This window comes from Lampetra planeri, chromosome 55 (genome assembly GCF_965212315.1).
Source record: "Lampetra planeri chromosome 55, kcLamPlan1.2.h2, whole genome shotgun sequence".
Lineage (NCBI taxonomy): Eukaryota > Metazoa > Chordata > Hyperoartia > Petromyzontiformes > Petromyzontidae > Lampetra > Lampetra planeri.
The window spans coordinates 1,999,489-2,020,445 of record NC_136161.1 but is presented as its reverse complement, the minus strand read 5'-3'; the positions used below and the strand labels follow the sequence as shown (position 1 = coordinate 2,020,445).

General features: G+C 47.9%; 1 protein-coding gene across 8 annotated transcripts in view; it reads left to right on the top strand.

Moving 5' to 3' along the window:
• LOC144735412 (complement C1q and tumor necrosis factor-related protein 9-like) overlaps positions 1-18,290 on the top strand; it is a 29,240-nt gene extending 10,950 nt beyond the window's left edge. For 2 of the 8 annotated variants that reach the window (XM_078617810.1, XM_078617806.1), the window contains exons 2-4: positions 5,114-5,303; positions 8,959-9,003; positions 17,416-18,290. In XM_078617810.1, coding sequence (XP_078473936.1) covers positions 5,123-5,303; positions 8,959-9,003; positions 17,416-17,897 — 708 coding nt within the window. In that variant the 5' untranslated portion in view covers positions 5,114-5,122 and the 3' untranslated portion in view covers positions 17,898-18,290. Of the gene's footprint in view, positions 1-138; positions 204-4,254; positions 4,374-5,113; positions 5,304-8,958; positions 9,004-17,415 lie in introns of all 8 variants that reach the window. The other 6 variants (XM_078617808.1, XM_078617812.1, XM_078617809.1 and 3 more) reach the window with 6 other exon arrangements.
• Positions 18,291-20,957: the final 2,667 nt, after the last annotated feature.

Below are 20,957 nucleotides of genomic sequence, written 5' to 3'. Positions count from 1 at the left end.
GGGCTTCATTGAGGTATCGGTAATAACGCCAACAATAATAATACGGACGGTAAACGTTACCTCTTTAAAAAAAATACAAAATCATAAGTAAGTATTATGAACTGTATTCCAGAATGTATTGTTCTGAACTCCTACAAGGCAGCGGTGGGGCAGCTGCTGCGCTCCCAGTCCGGGATCACTCAGAGAAGAGCTCCAGCACCTCGGTAACCCTAGCGATGCTCTCGGTCTATATAAGTGGTTCTTAACCTGGGGCGCACGCACCCCCTGGGCATGCGAGATGTCCTTACTGGGGATGCGAGACTTGGCCAGATGTTTTTTAGAAGGTAAGTAATCGAAAGCACGAATTGAGCAAGGGCACGTAAGTTTCATCAGAGCAATGTATGTATTAACACAATTTGTTTTACAATTGAGCAGCAAAGGGGTGCAAGTCTACAGTGAATGTTAAGAACCACTGGTCTAAATGTCTCTGGTGAGGTTTATTTTAGCTGGAGCCTGTAACTCTATCCTGCTCTCTCATGATTTCTCACCTGGCTAAAGAATTTTTTTTTTGTTGAACGGAATCGTGACCACGAATCGTGGTCATCGAATCGCGGGGAGTGGTGTGGTGTGTTCTGGTTGGCTCAGAGCCGCGCATCTCTCTCATTGGCTGAACGAATTGTGGGGGCGGGGTGACATTTCCTAAGGCAGCGCCGCCGAGTGTTCTCACTCGTGAGCACTTTGCAGATTATTTTTGGATTTCGTACAAAACGTTCTCCACGACAAAGGGCACTAGAATGAATCGGCGTCCTGTGAGGTCTCGCAAAGCGATGTTCTGCCCGTGCTGTGACTGCACAACAATAGTAACCCCAAGGACCCGTTGCCTAATGGATGCGAAGTGCATTGCATTTACTTTTCTGGCGGTCAAGCTCGGCATTGTTTATTTTAATATTTTATTTACTCTCCAGCGCCATTCGGCACGCTTATTTCAGAAACATTTCAACACCTTAATGATGGTTCAACATCTCAGTAGCACAATAATAGACAAAGAATCCCCGTATAGCCTTAACAGGGGCAAGTGCCTTTAGCGAGTAGCGTCTGATAAAGCCGGAACGATACACGAGGGGGTTGGTGCAGAAGGAATGGGGGAGGTCTGTAAGGAAGGGGGCAAACCCCCCCCCCCCACCGCTAACCTCCAGAAGTCGTGGTTCCTGTAACTGCTGTTGGTATGTGCGTGTGTGTCAACTCGGACTCAAATGAGTGTCTGGCACGGTGTGTAGTAAATATCGCCACGAGGGAGACAAAAGCGACTGCACATGGTGCTGGCCACCCACCCCCCCCCCGTGTACCGTGCCGGCCTTCGTAGGTGCTGCTCGCTTACAGCACATGCCCCAACAGTCTGTCAAAGATATACGGGGGATATTCTTTGGGTCTTTCGGTGAAGTCACGTAGATAGTGTTGCACACTCGAAATGAAGGACGTGGGCAGGTGCTCCAAATCGAGGGAAAGCACATTTAATTGTGGTTAATATTAATCTTGTGAAGAGCAGCACCGTCACTCTGCAAAATGTAACAGCACGTGTTACACGCAGCAATTCTTCCGAGTCGCCATTAACCATGTGGCTGGTTTACACGTCCGGTTATTCATTAACCCTTTCTCTTAAACCCAATTCTACTACTGATAAACCATCTTTGTCTTTGACAATCACATTTGCACATCACTATTCGAAGATTACTTTAATCCTAAGCTGTATGTATATCTATACCATCCACTTATATCGGTATCTTACACCCATTATATGTACTGTATGTGTACAGTATACGATCAAAAACATCCTTTGGGTCCTTTACCTGTAAAATGCAACAGCACGTGATACACGCAGCAATTCTTCCGAGTCGCCATTAACCATGTGGCTGGATTACACGTGCGGTTATTCATTAACCCTGCCAGCCACCTACAGACCCAACTCAGTCATCGCATGCTGCTGTACACACATGCATTGATGCACTGCACAGCACATCAGGACTTTCACAGAACCACACTTTACTCCCTTGCTGCACAAGGATATAATTAAAAGAGTGATCCATTCCTAATGTGCCACAATAGGTTAAAATAAAATAACAAAAAACTACGACGTTTCGATCGCAACACAAGCGGTCATCATCAGGAAAAGGGGGTTAGCTTCTAAAGGCAACTGTTTATAAAGGTTTGAAATGGGCATAGCCCCAATGTCAGCAGCCATTGTTAATGTAAGTGGTGGGCAGCGATGGTGGTGGGTTTTCCACCAATCAAAGGGCTGCCAGGTAAAAATTAGCGTGTTAATGTAAGATTGTATTAAGTTGTCCGTCGCATCACTTCTGGTGAAGTTGCAAGTGGATTCCTGTTTTATATCCCGAGGTATCTTGAATGAAGAGTTTGGCCATATTCCATCAGAGTGCCTGCTATTCCTCACGTAGAAATTGCAATGTTTCCCTCGCATCATACTTTGTCAAGGATGACATTAATGTTCTTGGTTCTTTCGGTAAAGTCACGTAGAAGGGAAGTAATAAAATAATAAAAATAAATTTATTACTTCCCTTCTACGTGACTTTACCGAAAGAACCAAGAAGATGAATCCCTGCAGTCACGAAAGCTTTAAATCGAAAAATGACATTAATGGTTTGTGTTTTTTCCCGTGCCTCCACTTGCATTGAGGGCAAAGACTTTGTCTTGTTCGTGTGCAATCGATTCCATGACGTGGTCATACACATATTTGTACGGGATTAAGAGTGAGCAACTTTCTTTGAATCTTGGCTTCAACTTCAGCTTCATCAAAATTGGTATCCTCCCGAAGACTCTTGGTACTTGAGCTTTCCGCATTATGTTTTTGGATCAGGTGTAGACGAGAAGTTTGCATGGAGATCAAGTCCTTATCATTACACTCTTTCTTGAAGAAGGAGGAGCACCATACGTTCAATGAGTGGAGTGAATTAGTTAGTTTTGTCGTTGTGCATTAAGTTTTTTCTAAGTTCATACTTACATTTGTTCCAGAAGATCAGTGGTTCAGCCTGAGTGCAGTAGAATAGGATAGTGGTGAATACTTGACGTAGTTGAGTCCCAAATCTGATGGTATTGACTACTTACATTACTGGATCCTTTGCATTATTATCCTCAACAAGTCCGAGTTTCACATAGGCTGATTTAAAGGTTACAATTGTGCGCAAGTCTTAATAAGAAGTTGCTCCATGTTTGTGATGCAGAAGCGTGCCCAGATAGTGGAGCACAAGACTGCTGTCGACTTCGTGAGATGGAAACTACGTTGTAAATCAGATGGTCATTTTCAGACCCTATTTTGCCATCGGCGCAATCATACATTACTGAACACGGGCTTGAACCCCAAATTTTTCACGAAAAAAAGGCAGAAATATGGGATTTAGTTAAGTATTTGAAGTTTTAACCTTTACTAATGCTTTAACATGTTATAAAACAGCCCCCGAGTGCTATAAATTGATTTGGCGAAGAGTGATAAGTGTAGATTGCAGTACTAAACATGATTATTTTTACTGAGATTAACACAAAACATTTGAGAAATGTTTAAAATGTGTTTTTTTTTACCTTGTATTCTTCCTTTCCTGCAGTGACGTGACCTTTTATTTAAGAAACAAACTGACTTTTTACTAGGTTGCACAGTAGAAACATTGCTGTTCAAATGTCTGCAGAGTCATGTTGAAAGATGCGCAAATGAAGTTTCTGTGTCAGAAATCGATCAATGGTGACCTTATACTGGAAACACATTGTAAACGTGTGTCACATTACATCCGGTTTTGTAAACAGGATGTAATGTTTCCCAAATGTTAAATTAACATTTTTACTGACATTTAAAATACATAAAATCAATACTTGATTGAGTAATAATGTTTCACAAATGTTACGTGATCAAAAAATTGGCTTTAAAAATGAGGATGGAGTAACAAACTCACACTTGTTCCAATTTAGTCTTTGACTTTGGTGTATGGTTACAATGTGGGTATGTGATGTGGTACAGTGTGTGGTTGGTCGGGTGTAGTGGGGTGAGCAGGGGTTGAGTAAGTTTGTTAGTGTGTTTATGTAGTTAGATAAATGTGTGCACAGGACTGGTAACACCTCCACCTGGCACTATTACGAAAAACCACAGTGGAAACACCCAACTAAGCTTGTGCTGGAGGCCCCAGGGGGACAGGCGTTAATGGCGCCTTCTGGCCAACCCCCATTTGGCGGAGCCAGACTGACCCCCCCCCCCCCATCTCGGTGTTCCTCCAGAAACAGGAGACTACTGCGGTTGGCAACGTGGAATATTCAAACTCGCTGAGGAGGAGAGGCTGCCGTTCCTCTGTCGGGAGGTGGACCGATACCGCCTGGCCCTCTGTGGAATGCAGAAGGTCTGGTAGATTGGTTCTGGCTCCAGTTGCCATGAGATGTGAATAGTCCTACACTCAGGGCAGGAAAGTGCCAAACATCAGAGAGTGGCATTGCTTATAAGCAACCGAATGAAGGGTTATGGGAGTGTGTAGGCAAGGTGTGGAAAGCTGTGAGTCCCAGGCTGCTTTGGGCTCGCTTCCCATCATCAAGAGGCGAGAAATGATGTTGGTTGCTTACGCCCCCATTAAAAACGAACATCAGTCGAGGGATGCAGACAAGTCCAATGAGTCTATAACCTCCTGTCCCAAGTACTTGTTAAAGTTGCCCCTCGGGATAGAGTCAGCCTATTGGATGGCTTTAATACCCGAGTGGGTCATGATGCACACCTGGGCCCGAGTGATTGAAAGACATGGGCCAGATCAACTCAATAATAACGTTAGGAGGCTTCTAGCCAATAGGCTTGTAATTAGCAACACACTGTGCCAGTTTCAGTGTATCCATACAACATCATGGATGCATGCCTGATCCAAGCAAGAACATATGCTGGACTATATAGTTACCGAGCAGTGGATGCGGGCCCATGGCCTTGACACCAAGACCTACCGTGGAGTGGATCTTTCCACTGACCAACAACTTATCTATAAGATGCCCCTGCCATTCTTCAACTACGGTGGTAGGTGTCCACTACCCCAGTGGAAGAATGGCAGACTCTGTGCAGCTGACACCACCACCACCAACCACGTGGTTTCTCCGTGCACAGGATTAGGTGATGTCTCACCACGCGTCCCTGCTGCTCGCTGCCGCTCTACTCTGTGGTCTGGGAGCTCCCAGCTGGTCGACCTCGGAGCCCTTCCGTCCAGACAAATGCACTTGCGTGGGTCCACCCGCGCCACGTGGGCCTCCCGGATATCCTGGGCTGCCGGGATCACCTGGTCCAATGGGGCCCCCTGGTAAGGAAAATAAATGTATTGGAACCCCCCCACACCCCCTCCCACCACCCACCCACTCACTGACTCGCGCCCCTTTTCACCCAGCCAGTCACCCCCCCACCTACTTGCTCAACTACTCGCCCCCAACTCACCCCCAACTCATTCACCTACCCACTTACTCAGCCACCTACTCCCTCACTCACCTACTCACTCATAAACTCACCCACTGGGTGAGTGAATGGGTGAGTGCATGTGTGAGTGGGTGGGTGAGTGTGGCCTTCATGTCTGGCAAAACAACCCCCTACCTGCTCGTGGTGCCGGACGGGAAACACTGTCGTGGGCAGTGCTGTGGGGGGAGGGCCAATTCCGATTGGCCTTTCCCCTCATGGCGTCTGTGACCACCACAGTGGCTAAATGGAGGCTTTGGACGGGTGCGAGGGGCTGGTAACCCCTCCACCTTCAATTAACTACCACTAAACTACGACCAAAAAATGTAATTAACAAGCTTGTGCCGGAGGCTCCGGGGGGAGAGGCGTCTATGACGTCTCCTGGCCACACCCCATTTGGCAGAGCCAGGAGATTGAATTTTTACCCTTGGGGTCCTCCAGAAACAACAAAAAGCCACTGCGGATAACTACGTGGAATGTCCGAAAGCTCACAGTGGAGGAAAGGCTGCCCCTCCTCTGTTGGGAGCTGGACCGGTACCGCCTGGATGTCTGTGGTATTCAGGAGGTCCGGTAGACCGTATCTGGCTCCTGCCACCATGAGGGGTGGACAGTCCTCCACTCGGGGCAGGAGACTGCCAAACAACAGGGAGTGGCTCTTCTTCTGAACAACATAATGAAGGGGGCATGGGAGGGTGGTGGTGAGGTGTGAGAAACTGTGAGTCCCAGGCTATATTGGGCTCGCCTTCCCATCAACCGTAGGCGAGGAGTGGTGGTCGTGGTTACTTATGCCCCCACCGAAGACGAACATCCGTGGAGGGATGCAGGCAAGGCTGATGAGTCGGATGCCTTCTATGACCTCCTGTCACAGGTGCTAGCTAATGTGGCACCTCGGGATAGTCATCTTGTTGGGTGACTTTAATGCCCGAGTTCGTCATGATGCTGGCACCTGGTCTGAAGTGATTGGAAGGCATGGGCCATATCAGCTCAATAACAACAGTAGGAGGCTGCTAGATTTTTGTGCAGCCCATGGGCTTGTAATTACCAACACGCTGTTCCGGCATCGGCGCATCCACACAAGATCATGGATGCATGCCGGGTCCAAGCAAGAACATCTGCTGGACTACGAAGTGACGGAACAGCGGATGCGGGCCCATGTCCTTGACACCAGGACCTACCGTGGAGCTGATCTACCCTCTGACCATCGACTAGTCATCTGTAAGATGCGCCTGCCATTATTCCACTCAAGTGGTGGGTGTACACCCAGGACCCCATTCAAACCTAAGGTGGCCTGGTCTCAGCTAGCTGATGAAAGTTGCAAGCGAGAATTTCATCATCGCTTGCGGCTAGGGTTGGCATCGTCCCCCACTCCTCCAGATGTCGAGGGTAAATGGGTGAGGTTTAGGACTGTGACTCCGGAAGCTGCAATGGCTGATTTGAGTACGCGGTCCAGACCTCCCCAGAGACCCTGGCTGACAGAGGAGGTGTTCAAGCTGGCTGAGAAAAAGCGACAGGCCCACTCTCATCAGCTACAGCATCCCACGTCGGAGAATGAGGAGGCGTACCGCAGCCTTCGCTCGAAGGTACGGAGAGCCGTGAGGCACTGCAAGGATGGGTGGTGGTCGCGGGTTGCTGTGGAGATGGAGTCTGCCTGAATGGCCCGCGATCACAAATCCGTATTTAATTCCATCAAAAAGTAACCTGCAGCGCCACACCTATTACCATCATTAGGGTAAAAAACGGTGATCCAATCTCCGACCCCCAGGAACATGTTTGCAGATTTTCTGAGCATTTCTCTGAAGTCCTGGGGGAGGGGAAATCCCTCGACATGCAAAACATAGTGGGACAAAGTGGGGATAACCCTGCTGAGGCTGCGGTGCCTCAAATATTGGAAGAGGAAGTCACCCCCTGTGAGGCTGTCTGAGGTGCCATCTGTTGAGGAAGTACTGAAGGCAATCCAGAGTCGGAGACCAGGAAAGGCACTGGGCAGAGATGATCTCCCAAGCAAAATGCTGAGGGAGGGTGGCGTTTGTGCACAGACTGTCCTACATGACATCATAACAGTCTGGACCACTGGACGGGTCCGCAGGACTGGAAGGATGCCCTAGTGGTCCCCATCTTTCAGAAGGGAGACTGCACAGACTGTAACAACTACAGGGGCATCTCACTCCTCAGTGTGCCGGGAAAGGTCCTGGCAAGGATTATTCAACACCGCCTTGTCAGGCACGCTGAGGAGAGGCTTGCGAAGCCCCAATGTGGTTTCAGGAAAGGCGGTCCTGCACAGATGCCATATTTTATGTCCGTTTGCTACAGCAAAGGTGTAGGGAATTCCAACAAGACCTACATCTCTGCTTTATTGATCTGGTCAAGGCCTATGATACCATCAGTAGGCCTGGGCTCTGGGTTGTTCTTTGTGCTTTCGGAGTCCCTGACCCGCTGCTCACGATCATTTAAGGACCTTCATGATGGTGAGCGGGCCCGGGTAAAACTACGTGGCCGGGAGTCGGAGCCATTCCCTGTTCACCTTGGGGTGTGACAGGGATGTCCTCTGGCTCCAACATTATTTAACATCTATTTCGACCACGTAGTTCGTGAAGCCTTTAGTAGCTGTACCGGAGGAATTTTCATCTGGTACAGATACAATGGGAGGCTGATTGATGCCCGGGTGCGGTCAAGGGATGGCTCCTTATTGGTCAACCACGTTATGTATGCCGATGACCTGGTAATTGTGGCTCACTCAGAGGAGGAGTTGGAGGCGCTGCTGCTGATAACTTGAGTGTGCCACTAAGAGGTGGGGCCTTACCATCAGCCCCACCAGCGAGAGAGCTGTTACAACAAGAGGCTATTTATGTGGTGATGGGCAAGCAAGCGGAGTTTGAGCTGGAAAGGAATTCCATCCCCGGACGCAAGCACGTCAGTTGTGTTAATGGGGGAGATTAGGGAGCGAAAGATTAGGTAGAGAGATTAGCATGAAATAAACTTCCGTCGCCGCATAAGAGTTCGGTCGCATATGCACACCACAGCAGTGTTAATGGGGGATTAGCACTATGTTGATGGGAGAGATTAGGCAGGGAGATTAGGGGGATTAGCAAGTTAATGTCATACTCTTTGGTTCTTTCGGTAACGTTACGTAGGTATAAAATAAAACAACATAAATCACGATGTTTCGGGCCCGAAACGTCGTGATTTATTGTGTTTGTGATTTTACCGAAAGAACCAAAGAGTATGGATTCCTGCAGTCATGAAAGCTTCAAATCAAATTAATGTCATGTCTATGTGTAACACAAGCTGCGGCGCTGCCAACTGCACTGTGAGGCAAGCGCGTCCACGCAAGTGAACCACTGTAACGTTGGTTGCGTCAGTGAGACACAAAGCCCATCATACTGTAGTTGAGTTTTTAAAAAAGTTCTTAGCGCATCCAGAAGGCGAGTGGCTTTGATGTGTGCTGTCTAATAGGACATTGAGTTCAGGCTAATAATGAGGGATCTTTGTCTTTGTCTGTTCCACATTAGGTCTACCTGGAATTCCCTGTAAGAGTAGTGAGCAAGGACTTCCAGGTGCGTCCACACAAACTCGACAGCATTCTCTGAAAACATCTTGACTTGCGGCTTGCTCTGTAATTCCTCAGCGATTGTCAGATTGAAATTTGCATGAACGACGCATTGTTATGAATCAAAACATTATTACAACTGCAAGTTTTACGATGATGATTATGATTATTAGTTTAAAACTAATAGACTTTACCCTTTCCGGCTAAAATACATAAGATGTTAAGATGTTCAGACACCTATTTTTGCAAGGCGTCATCAAGTCTGCATTCACCACACATCATGCTTGTGGTAAAACATGCAAACAAACATTTTGATAATGTATGCATTGTCTTTGAAACTGATTGGCCTACACCCGAGACAGCCTCCTTTATTGCCTTGTCTCACCACTCGTGTTAGACCAGAGAATAACAACAGAAGGCGAACACTGCAAGGACAATGGAAATATCACAGCATTAATAGCTTGGGTCGACCAGTTATAGCTATAGGACCTTTTTTGTATCTATGTTATAACATTTTTTTTTATTAAATCATGTTTTTATGCTTTACCACAAGCATGATGTGTGGTTGATGCAGACTTGCTTGCAACAATGGGCTCGTGTCTGAATATCTTACCACCTATTGTATTTAGCTTCGAAGGGTAAAGCTTATATATTCTTTTCAAACATTTTGATACCGGCCAAAAATGGTCCCATAGATTATTACTAAACTAGTTTACCCAGGAATGGCTCACAGAGTCTCAAGAACATGTTTTACAGGAGGGTACTTCCAAGTGTTCGCAATAGCGAGTGTTGCTGCCACTCGAACAAAGCTGGTGGTCACCGCATTGCGCGCTTTCAGATGCGCTTCTGCGGCCGTCTGGAACGCTCTTCAGATTTTAGGAAGTCACTGGAGCTATGCACTTTAACACCTAAATTTAAAACTAATTTCATTATAACTGCTTTTTGTGTTTAGTTTGTCTTTCCCCCCCCCCCCCCCCCCCACATCCAATTATCGCGGTTGACTACGTACGGTGCAAAAGAAGTTCAATATACATACTGCTGCTGCTGTGTGTGATCTCAATCTCTTGGAGTGGTGGCACAGCAGTTAGCATGCTGCGCTACGAACCCGGCATAGACCCGAGTTAGATTACCGCTGACGGCCAACACCACTAACATCATAGACAATCATCTGAACCGGTCCTGGGCCTCCCCTACGTAGACTCGGCCTCAAATGAGGGGACAGTCTGGTGTAGTAAACATCCCCACTAGGAAGACAAAGGAGGCCGGGCGGGGTATTAGCCACCCACTCCCTCGTATGCCGTGCAGGCATTCATTGGTGCTGCTGGCTAACAGCACTTGGCTCGGCAGGCTGTTTAGGCTATACAGGTTGTCGTTGATCTCAACTGAGTGACTTGCAGGACATTTTTTAGGAATTGAGATGTTTTAGCCAATCCCTGCTCAACTGTGGAGATGAGTCCAGCACGAGGCGTGCCTGAGAATGGCTGCGCAATGAAAACGGACTGTGATTGAATCGCCGATCATGCGGATATTAGCCAATCAGAAAAGGGGGGTGATTCGCACGAAGTTATACTAACCAATGGGATTACTCGATCCGTGGATCTCTTGCCAACGAATTGACGAAGTGATTAACCCTCGATGAATTGATACTCTAACTTGGCTCTTGGATCGACTTTGAGGAGAATCGATACAATAGACACCTCTATTCACGATGCACAATAACAACAACAACCGCCATTTGCCACTAAGTGGCGGTGACGTCACCACGACGCTTGTGCCACGCTGTGTGCACCTTGAGGCCACGTGAAATGTCGAACGTGCGCTGGCAGGAGGTCACGGGGTAGACCCAGGTGCCACGGGTCGACTGACTGAGATAACTGGCTGATGCACCACCTGTGCTCTCTACTGTGCCAACTTGCTGTGCCTTAGTCACCCGGCGCTCCGCTCGTTGTTGTTAGCGTCGCTTCTCCGCCCTTCGTTGTTGTTGGAGGGTGACTCCTCCAATTGCCCACCAGCGTCCTTCACGAGCCTCCTCCACAGAGGCCGATCTTGACACTGCTGATACCAGTCATCGGCAAGTCCACTCAGCTCCACGTCCTCCTGTACCACGTCACTCCATCTCTTCTCAAGCCCATGCTGCATCCGTTTATCCCCCTCTATCCGGCCGAACAAAAGCTGTTTAGGCATGCGGTGGCTGGGCATGCGGGCTACATGACCCAGCCAACGCAGCCTTGCCTGCTGGAGGAGCTCACTGATGGGACTTTTCCCAGATCTTCCTAGGATTTGTGAGCTCCTCACACAATCCAGCCTAGTTAAACCTAGGATGGATCTTAGGCAGGCCAGCCTAAATATTTCCAATCTGCGAAGATGCTCAATTTGGGGGGTCCACGTTTCGCAAGCGTAGAGAAGGGATGGAATGACTGTGGCCGAGAAGACTTGAAGCTTCGTGTGGAGTGACAGACCAGATAGCTTCCACACAGTGTTACGCATCCGATGAAAAGATAATGCCGCTCGACTGATTCTGAGTGAGACCTCTGCTGTCAAACTGGAGCCGGTCATGAGCACACTGCCCAGGTATGTGAAACTCTCCACTTTCTCCACAACTGCGCCATCACCTATTGGGAGTTGTGGGAGTGGAGTGCCCGATGGTACAAAATACCCAGGCAGGTGCTTAGTTGTGGTGGGGCTGATGGTAAGGCCCTCTTAGTGGCACGCTCCAGGTTCAGCATCAGCACCTCCAACTCCTCCTCTGAGTGAGCGGCAATTACCAAATCATCGGCATACATAACGTGGTTGACCAATAAGGAGCCATCCCTTGACCAATCCTGGCCATCGATCAGCCTCCCATTATATCTGTACCAGATGTAAATTATTCTGGTACAGCCATCAAAAGCTTCACGGACTACGTGGTCGAAAAGATGTTAAAGAATGTGGGAGCCAGAGGACATCCCTGTTGCACCCCAAGGTAAACAGGGAATGACTCCGACTCCCGGCCACGTAGTTTTACCCGGGCCCGCTCACAATCATTAAGGTCCTTAATGATCATGAGCAGAGGGTCAGGGACTCTGAAAGTACGAAGAACAACCCAGAGCCCAGGCCTACTGATGGTATCATAGGCCTTGACCAGGTCAATAAAGCAGAGATGTAGCTCTTGTTGGAATTCTCTACACCTCTGCTGTTGCAAACGGACCGAAAATATGGCATCTGTGCAGGACCGCCCTTTTCTGAAACCACATTGAGGCTCCGCAAGCCTCTGCTTAGCGTGCCTGGCAAGGCGATGTTGAATAATCCTTGCCAGGACTTTTCCCGGTGCACTGAGGAGTGAGATGCTCTTGTAGTTGTTACAGTCTGTGCGGTCCCCTTCTTAAAGAGGGGGACAACCAGGGCATCCTTACAATCCTGCGAAACCCGTCCAGTGGTCCCGACTGTTATGATGTCATGTAGGGCAGTCTGTGCACAAACGCCACCCTCCCTCAGTATTTCGCTTGGGAGATCATCTTTGCCCGGAGCCTATTCCTGGTCTCAGAAGGATCGCCTTTAGTACTTTCTCAACAGATGGCACCTCATTTACACTATGAGATCTCTTTTACCAGTGGCAAAATATAATGGTAGGTTTTTACCCTTTTAACTGGTACAAAACTGACACCTTTATTCAAGGCATCATGTTTGCAATGACCACAACACAAGTAGTCAATAAAGCAAACAAAAAGAAGCAACTCTGATAAGGATAATAATATGCACTGTCCTTGAAGTTGATTGGCCCACACCCGAGATGGCTTTCTTTAGAGCCTAGTCCCCATTGGTGTAGGGCCAGATGACACCAGAAGGCGTACAACTCAAAAACAGTGCAATATCAGAGTATTGAGAGTTCGGGGTAAACATTTACACTATGAGATCTCTTTTACCAGTGGCAAAATATAATGGTAGATTTTTATTTTGCCACTGGTAAAAGAGATCTCATAGTGTAAATGTTTACCCCGAACTCTCAATACTCTGATATTGCACTGTTTTTGAGTTGTACGCCTTCTGGTGTCATCTGGCCCTACACCAATGGGGACTAGGCTCTAAAGAAAGCCGTCTCGGGTGTGGGCCAATCAACTTCAAGGACAGTGCATATTATTATCCTTATCAGAGTTGCTTCTTTTTGTTTGCTTTATTGACTACTTGTGTTGTGGTCATTGCAAACATGATGCCTTGAATAAAGGTGTCAGTTTTGTACCAGTTAAAAGGGTAAAAACCTACCATTAGATGGCACCTCAGCCAGCCACTAACAGAGGGTGACTTCTTCAAATATTTGAGGCACCGCAGCTTCAGCAGGGTCATCCCCACTTTGTCCTACGATGTTTTCCATGTCGAGGGATTTCCCCTCCCCCAGGACTTAACAGAAATGCTCAGCAAATCTTCAAACCTGCTCCTGGGGGTTGGAGATTGGATCACCGTTTTTTCCCCTAATGATGATAATAGGTGTGGCACTGCAGGTTACTTTTTGATGGAGTTAAATAGGGATTTGTGATCGCGGGCCATTGAGGCAGACTCCATCTCCTCAGCAACCCGCGACCACCACCCATCCTTGCAGCGCCTCACAGCTCTCCGAACCTCCGAGCGAAGGCTGCGGTAAGCCTCCTCATTCTCTGACGTGGGATGCTGCAGACGATTAGAGTGGGCCTGTCGCTTTTTCTCAACCATCCTGAACACCTTCTCTGTCAGCCAGGGTCTCTGGGGAGGTCTCGACCGCCTACCCAAAGCAGCCATTGCAAGCTGCATGAATCGCAGTCCTAAACTTCGCCCATTTACCATCGACATCTGGAGGAGTGGGGGACGATGCCAACCCCAGCCGCAAGTGATGATGACGTTCTCGCTTGCAACTTTCATCAGCTAGCTGAGACCAGGCCACCTTAGGGGCCGTCCATGAATGACATCACGCACCTGGGGGGGGGGGTCAGACATTTGTGACGATGTGTGACGAGGAGAAATGTGACGTCACATAAATGCGCAACTTTAAATAAATGTAGACAATACGTTCTACTTAATTAAATAGACTTTTATTACATGTTTTCTCCTACAACATCGGAGTGCAGCGCCACATTAAATACACACTACAAGGACAATAGTTTAAATCGATTTGAAGCATGTTTTATTTTCAAAATGGAAATATGGTTTTGGGGGGGAGGGGGGCAGAGCTTTGTGACGTCATATTTGAGGGGGATCTGACTTTTTGTGACGCCGTGTGATGAGGGGGAGGGGGTAAAAAATCGTCCAAAATCGCGTGACGTAATTTATGAATGGCCCCTTATGTTGGCATGGGGTCCTGGATGTACACCCACCACCGGAGTGGAAGAATGGCAGGCGCATTATACAGATGACAAGTCGATGGTCAGAGGGCAGATCAGCTCCACGGTAGGTCCTGGTGTCAAGGACATGTGCCTGCATCTGCTGTTCCGCAACTACGTGGTCCAGCAGATGTTCTTGCTTGGACCCGGCATGCATCCATGATGTTGTGTGGATGCGCCGATGCCAGAACAACGTGTTGGTAATTACAAGCCAATGGGCTGCACAAAAATCTAGCAGCCTCCTACAATTGTTATTGAGCTGATCTGGTCCATGGCTTCCAATCACTCCAGACCAGGTGCCAGCATCATGACCAACTCGGGCATTGATGTCACCCAACAAGATGATTCTATCCAGAGGGGCCATTTTAGCTAGCACCTGTGACAGGAGGTCATAGAAGCCATCTGACTCATCAGCCTTGCCTGCATTTCTCCACGGATGTTCGTCTTCGGTGGGGGCATAAGTAACCACGACCACCACTCCTCACCTCCGGTTGATGGGAAGGCGAGCCCAAAGTAGCCTGGGGCTTACAGCTTCCCACACCTCACCACCACGCTCCCATGCCCCTTCATTATTTTGTTCAGAAGAAGAGCCATTATCTGTTGTTTGGCAGTCTCCTGCCCCGAGTATAGGACTGTCCACCCCTCATGGTGGCAGGAGCCAGAGCCGGTCCACCGGACCTCCTGAAAGCCACAGAGATTCATGCGGTACTGGTCCAGCTCCTGACAGAGGAGTGGCAGCCTTTCCTCCGCAGTGAGCTTTCGGACATTCCACGTGGTCATCCGTAGTGTCTTTTTGTTGTTTCTGGAGGAGCCCCGATGGGAAAGATTCAGAGACACGCCCCACTGGCAACACCACACCTGATTTCTTCCATATATGGGCCGAATTGGTGATTTTGTGGGGTGTCCGATTTTATTGACTTACAGTGCAAACACTCAGAGGCACCCACAAACCCACTTATATGTTATTCGTTGTCGGGTCCTCTTTTTTATCTTCTTATGTAGTTTTATATCGTAGTGCCTAAATGCAATGTCCTTTACAAAACATAAAATTGTACTCAAGATGATAGTGAGATAATAAAGAGTAGTATCTATTGACTATAGTAGTATCCACTGACTATAGTAGTAACTACTAATTATATAGTATCTACTGACTCTGTAGTAAGATCTACTGAATATAGTATTTGCTGACTGTAGTGGTATCTACTGACCGTAGTAGTATCTACTGACTGTTTAGTAATATCTACTGACTGTAGTAGTATTTACTGACGTAGTGGTATCTACTGACTGCAGTAGTATCTACTGACTCAATAGTAATATCTGACGACTCTAGTAGTATGAACCAACTCTATAGTAGTATATAATGACTATAGTAGCAACTATGAACTTCATTGTAGTGTAGTGTAGTAATTACTCACACTGACACGGAGTAACAGGTCACCTGCTTACACTTTATTAATCCTACTCTCGCACCAGTTGTAGGCACACCTCTGACTGCCTCTCACTGTCTTTACACACGCCGCTTCCTCCTCCTACCCGCTCTCATCTACTCCGCCCAGCATCTGCTCTTCTCTATTTCGCCGCTGCTCCCTGCCCTCACCTACGCCTTCTCGCACCCACTCACCCGTCTGTCCCGGGTGGGGGGTCAGGCAACACCTGTCCGGCAACGAGGTGAGAGGCGAGGTCCTGTTCAGGTCTGAGCAGCAGCGGCGACACGTCTCTTCACTTGGTCCCCGAACAACAACTCCCCTTACACACACTCCTGCTTATATACCCCTCCTCATTCTGAGTCCTCATGTGCCCCAATGCTCACACCTGTTTGTCCCCAATTGCACCCTCTCAACTATGCTCACTATGCACATCCCTTTTCTACAGTAGTATGGGATGACTATACCAGTATCTGCTGACTCTATAGTCGTGTCTTACCAACTCTACAGCAGTATATACTGACTGTAGCAGTATTTGACTATATCGTAGTATCAACTGACTCTATAGTAGTATCCACTGACTATAGTAGTAACTAACTCTATAGTAGTAACTTCTGACTCTATAGTAGTAACTTCTGACTATAGTAGTATCTGCTGACTCTATAGCAGTATAAACCAACTCTGTAGTAGTGAATACTGGCTCTAAAGTAGTATCTACTGACTATAGTAGTAACTACTAACGCTATATCAAGATCTGCTGACTGTAGCAGTATCTGCTGACTCTACAGTAGCATCTACCGACTCTACAGTAGTATCTACTGACTCTCTAGTCGTATCTACCGACTCTTTCATAGTATATATCGACTCTATAGCAGTTAACTACTGACTTCACAGAGTGCCGTTGTGAGGCCTAGTCCCGTGCAGAGCTCCCCGCCTCGCCTAGATTGCCCAGCTGGCCGCGGTGGCACCTTTGCAGGCTGGGGCTGGGCTGCTACCCACCCCCACCATCCCCCCACCCGCTCTACAGTAATATTATCTAAGGACTATAATAGTAGTATCTACTGACCCTATAGTAGTAAGTGCACACATTGGGGAGAAGAGGACATCACACTGTGAATAATTTACCTTAGCGTTGTGTATTTTTTGTTGTTGCATTTTTAACACGAATGAGAACTCCCCCCACCGATCGTGTGTGTGCATTATTAGTGCAACCACCACCGCTTGCCGGCGTTCTCGCGCATGCACAGATGCGTGCTCTAGTGCCACCCTGTGCTTATAAAAGGGAATAAATTGTTAATGAAACTACTTTGAACTTGACACATGTGAAATACGAATAGCACTTTTTCGGAATGCGGCGTGGTATCCGTGTACTTTTTCGATACGTAACCCCCACAGTTTGTCAGTTAAAAACGTCTCGAGGTACCCGCGCAGACAGACACACAGACAAAGAATAACTTTTATAGGTAAGAAGAGTGAGCAATATAAACAGTCGGCGATAGTAGTCAGGGAGGCAGTGGAGTTTGGGAAATTGAGCATCCGTACTTTATCCAACAATTCCACACTGGAAGCCCCAACACCACCCTTAACCCGACCCTTTTCACATTGGCAGCACTCAAATTATAAATCCCCCCCCCCACAAACCACTCACCCCTCCACCCCTCCACGCAGGCTGCTCAGGAGCCTCACCTTCGCCGCTTGCGTTCTCCGTCAAACTCTCCTCCACCTCGGATGCTTCCATCGGCGTCACCATCACCGTGCCGCCGGGGGGCGTCTTCCACTTCGACTCCGTCGTGGTCAACGGCCAGGGCATCTACGACACCCACTACAACAACTTCACGAGCCCCGTAGCCGGACTTTACTTTTTATCCTTCCACCTCACCCTGGGGGGACCAGGAGAAGCAGGAGTGAGAGGAGCGTATGTGAGGGTGGAGTTGGCGATGAGCAAGGCGGGCGCTGCCAGTGAGAAGGGGAAGATTGTGGCGAATTTCGGCGGCAAGACTGACGAGGAGATTTCTGGCAGTGCCGTGGTTGCGCTTGCCGCCGGAGACTCCGTGTGGCTGCGCGCGCATGAAGGGAACGCTGCCAATCTGGTCATTGTGCCCAGGGAGGGGGGGGACAGCGTATTCTCCGGGTTCCTGCTCAGCTACTGAGTGGGGGAGTGGCAGGGGTGGTGGGGAGTGCAGGTGAGCGACACCACGGAATGGGAGGGGGGAAAGGAGGGGGAAAAAGAGGAGGGGGAGAAGGAGGGGAGTTGATGAAAGAGGAAAAGAGGGGATGGGTGTGGAGGGCAGTAGAGAAGAGAGGAGGGAAGGGGAGGGGAGAGGTATTGCACCTTCCACACCATGGCCACATTTATTTGACCTACCCTGACGCCGTTCTTTAGTCTGTGATCGAGGCGTGTCGTCTTGATATAATTCGTGTTGATGTCTGTGTGCGCAATGACCTGCCTCAGGCGAGAGGTGAAACTGGCAAATAATTAATTTACAGTGATCAACGCACAGCAAATGCTTATGGAATAAAACAAATATCTGCTGCAAAAAAAATCAGTGTGGCGTGAATGGCTAACTCGGTATATCTAACCCTACAAACAACGATCACTGTTCACTCCAACTATGAACTTTAATTTTATCAGGTAAGGCCGACTGTGCTATATAGATATTTTTGAGACGCGTCCTGGCCACAAATGATATCTCAACGAAGTGGTTTATCACCTGAGAATTTAAAGTGGTGAAATACTATAAACGTGCGTCAATTGAATGTCTCTCATAAAGAGAGACATGCAAACTCCAAATATACAGGCATTAGGGTCGGGATTGAACCCACGACTTCCTGCATACCAGGCGAGGGATATAACATTTCGCCACCATGGCACCCCTAGCAGCACTAGGCCTATGCTCGTTTACCTATAAACACTGCAGTGAGTCTCAAGACTCTTTTTCGAGGATCCTGTCACGTTTTTCACAGTAAGGGGCGGTGTTGCTTTTAGTGAGACCCAGAGCGAGGCCCAGAGTGTGGTGCAGAGTGATGGTCATGTAGCCGGCTCGCCCTGTTTCCTCTCCCGTGAATCGTAATGAGGGGGACAGTTTGGCTAAATAGGCAACAAAAATTTTGACTTAACTTTCGTGACTGCAGGAATTCATATTTTTTGGTTCTTTCGGTAAAGTCAATTAGATATAAAATATAAGCCATCACCTTGCCATACATAGCAGGGGTAACCAAAAAGATTTCCAAAATCTTGAACAAACACAAGATCAAGGTCCGATTTAACACAGTGCATAAAATTCATGATCTGATCCCATCTGTGAAGGACAAGATTCCTGACATGCAATATCCTGGCGTCTACAAACTAAGCTGTGTCTGCGACAGCAGTTACTTTGGGGAAACTAAAAGACGTCTCGAACCGTGTTCGTGAACATAAGGCAGATCTGAAACACGGCAGGACCAATACTTCTGCCATGGTTGATCATTACTTTAATGCGGCTAGCTCACGTGAAATTGATTTCTCTAAGACTATGGTACTTTACAAGCCGACTGGCAATTAACAAAGATTTGTTCACGAAGCTATCCACAGTCACAGACACAATTTTAACCGAGAGGACGGTTATAAACTCAGCAATCATTGGAAAGATGTCATCAACCACTTTGGGTCATGACTTGATTTGTGTTTTCTTATCAACCTATATCGTCAGCTGTGTGGATGTGTGTAGCGAAGTGCAATGCCCCCCCCCATCTCTACCCCTCTCTTCCCCTATCTCTACCCCCCCTCTCTCTCCCCCTATCTCTACCCCCTCCCTCGCCCCTCATTGTCTAACACACTTGGACTGCGCCCCTCGCCGCTCAGCTCTACCTCTATCTCGCGCTTTACTCCTTCATTAGCATTGGCTGCCCCGCCCATGCTGTTAACATTCTTGGACTGTGCCGTTCGCCGCGCAGCTTCTTTGCTGCTGCCTTGCAACTCTCGTCCTCCGCCCACTCACAACTTCGGAAGCCCTTATAAGCAGTTGCATTTGGTGGCTTGCCCCCCATTTTCTCTCCGCGATCGAAAGGTCGTGGGTTTTTTGTTTTTATTCTTAATTTTATTTTCTATCTACGTGACTTTACCAAAAGAACCAAATAATAGGCAACAAAAATAATAAAGTTTGGAGACGATGAGTGGATACTCTGCGTTGTGTTCTGTCCTCCTGAGACATGGGCGATGCCACAACAGATGAGTACCGGAGGTTTGTGAAACGGCGACATTTGAGTTCAAAGTGTTATTCCAATGAGCATTTGCATGCCTGCAATAATGACGAGACACGGGCCTACATCACCCTCCACGTCACAACACCCCAGCTCAGTCCCTCTTCAAGGAGAACACCTGAATTTAATTCGAATTTGGAGTGTGCCCGATACTCTGAATTGGTTCCACACTACTGGGCGTGGCCTGCCGTGCACGTGAGGCTTTGGGCTCTCATCTCTGTTAATCATTCATTGCCTTCACTTCTTTTTTCGTATGGCATTGTGAAAAGCAACAGTTAATGTTTTCCTAATTGTCACAAATGCATGCAAAGGTTCCTCATCCAGTCTAATTATGTGGTTGACGCAGTGTGGATTTCAGCGATACCGCCAGGATGTGCATGGATGGAGCATTCATCGGTGATGTGTTCGATGGTTTGGACTTCTCCACATTCGCAGTTGGGCGATTCTTTGATCTTCCATTTATGGAACGTGTATGCGCATCTGCCGTGTTGTGTTCGAGCGCGGTTCAGTGTAGTCGTCGTGGAAGAGAACCCTGCAGGAATCTATACTATTTGGCTCTTTCGGTAAAGTCACGTAGGTCGAAAAATAAAAAAATCAAATATATAATGACGTTTCAATCGCAACATCAGCGATCGTCCTCATGCAGAAAAAATAATCCAGCAGTAGAACTGCTGAACCAGGAAGAACACAGCGAGAGAGCTGCTGCAACAAGAGGTTATATATGTTGGCCAAGGGCAAGCAGGCGGGGTCCGAGCTGGAATGGAGTCCCATCCCCGCACGCAAGCACATCAGTTGTGTTAATGGGGGAGATTAGGGAGAGATAGATTAGGGAGAGAGATTAGCATGTCAAAGTAAATGAGCTTCCTTCGCCGCATAAAATTACAATGGATAAAAGTTACAATGGATAACCATGGCAGATGCGAATACCTGAGGGACAATTAAACACGCTCCAATGTGCGGCTGGTCATCCA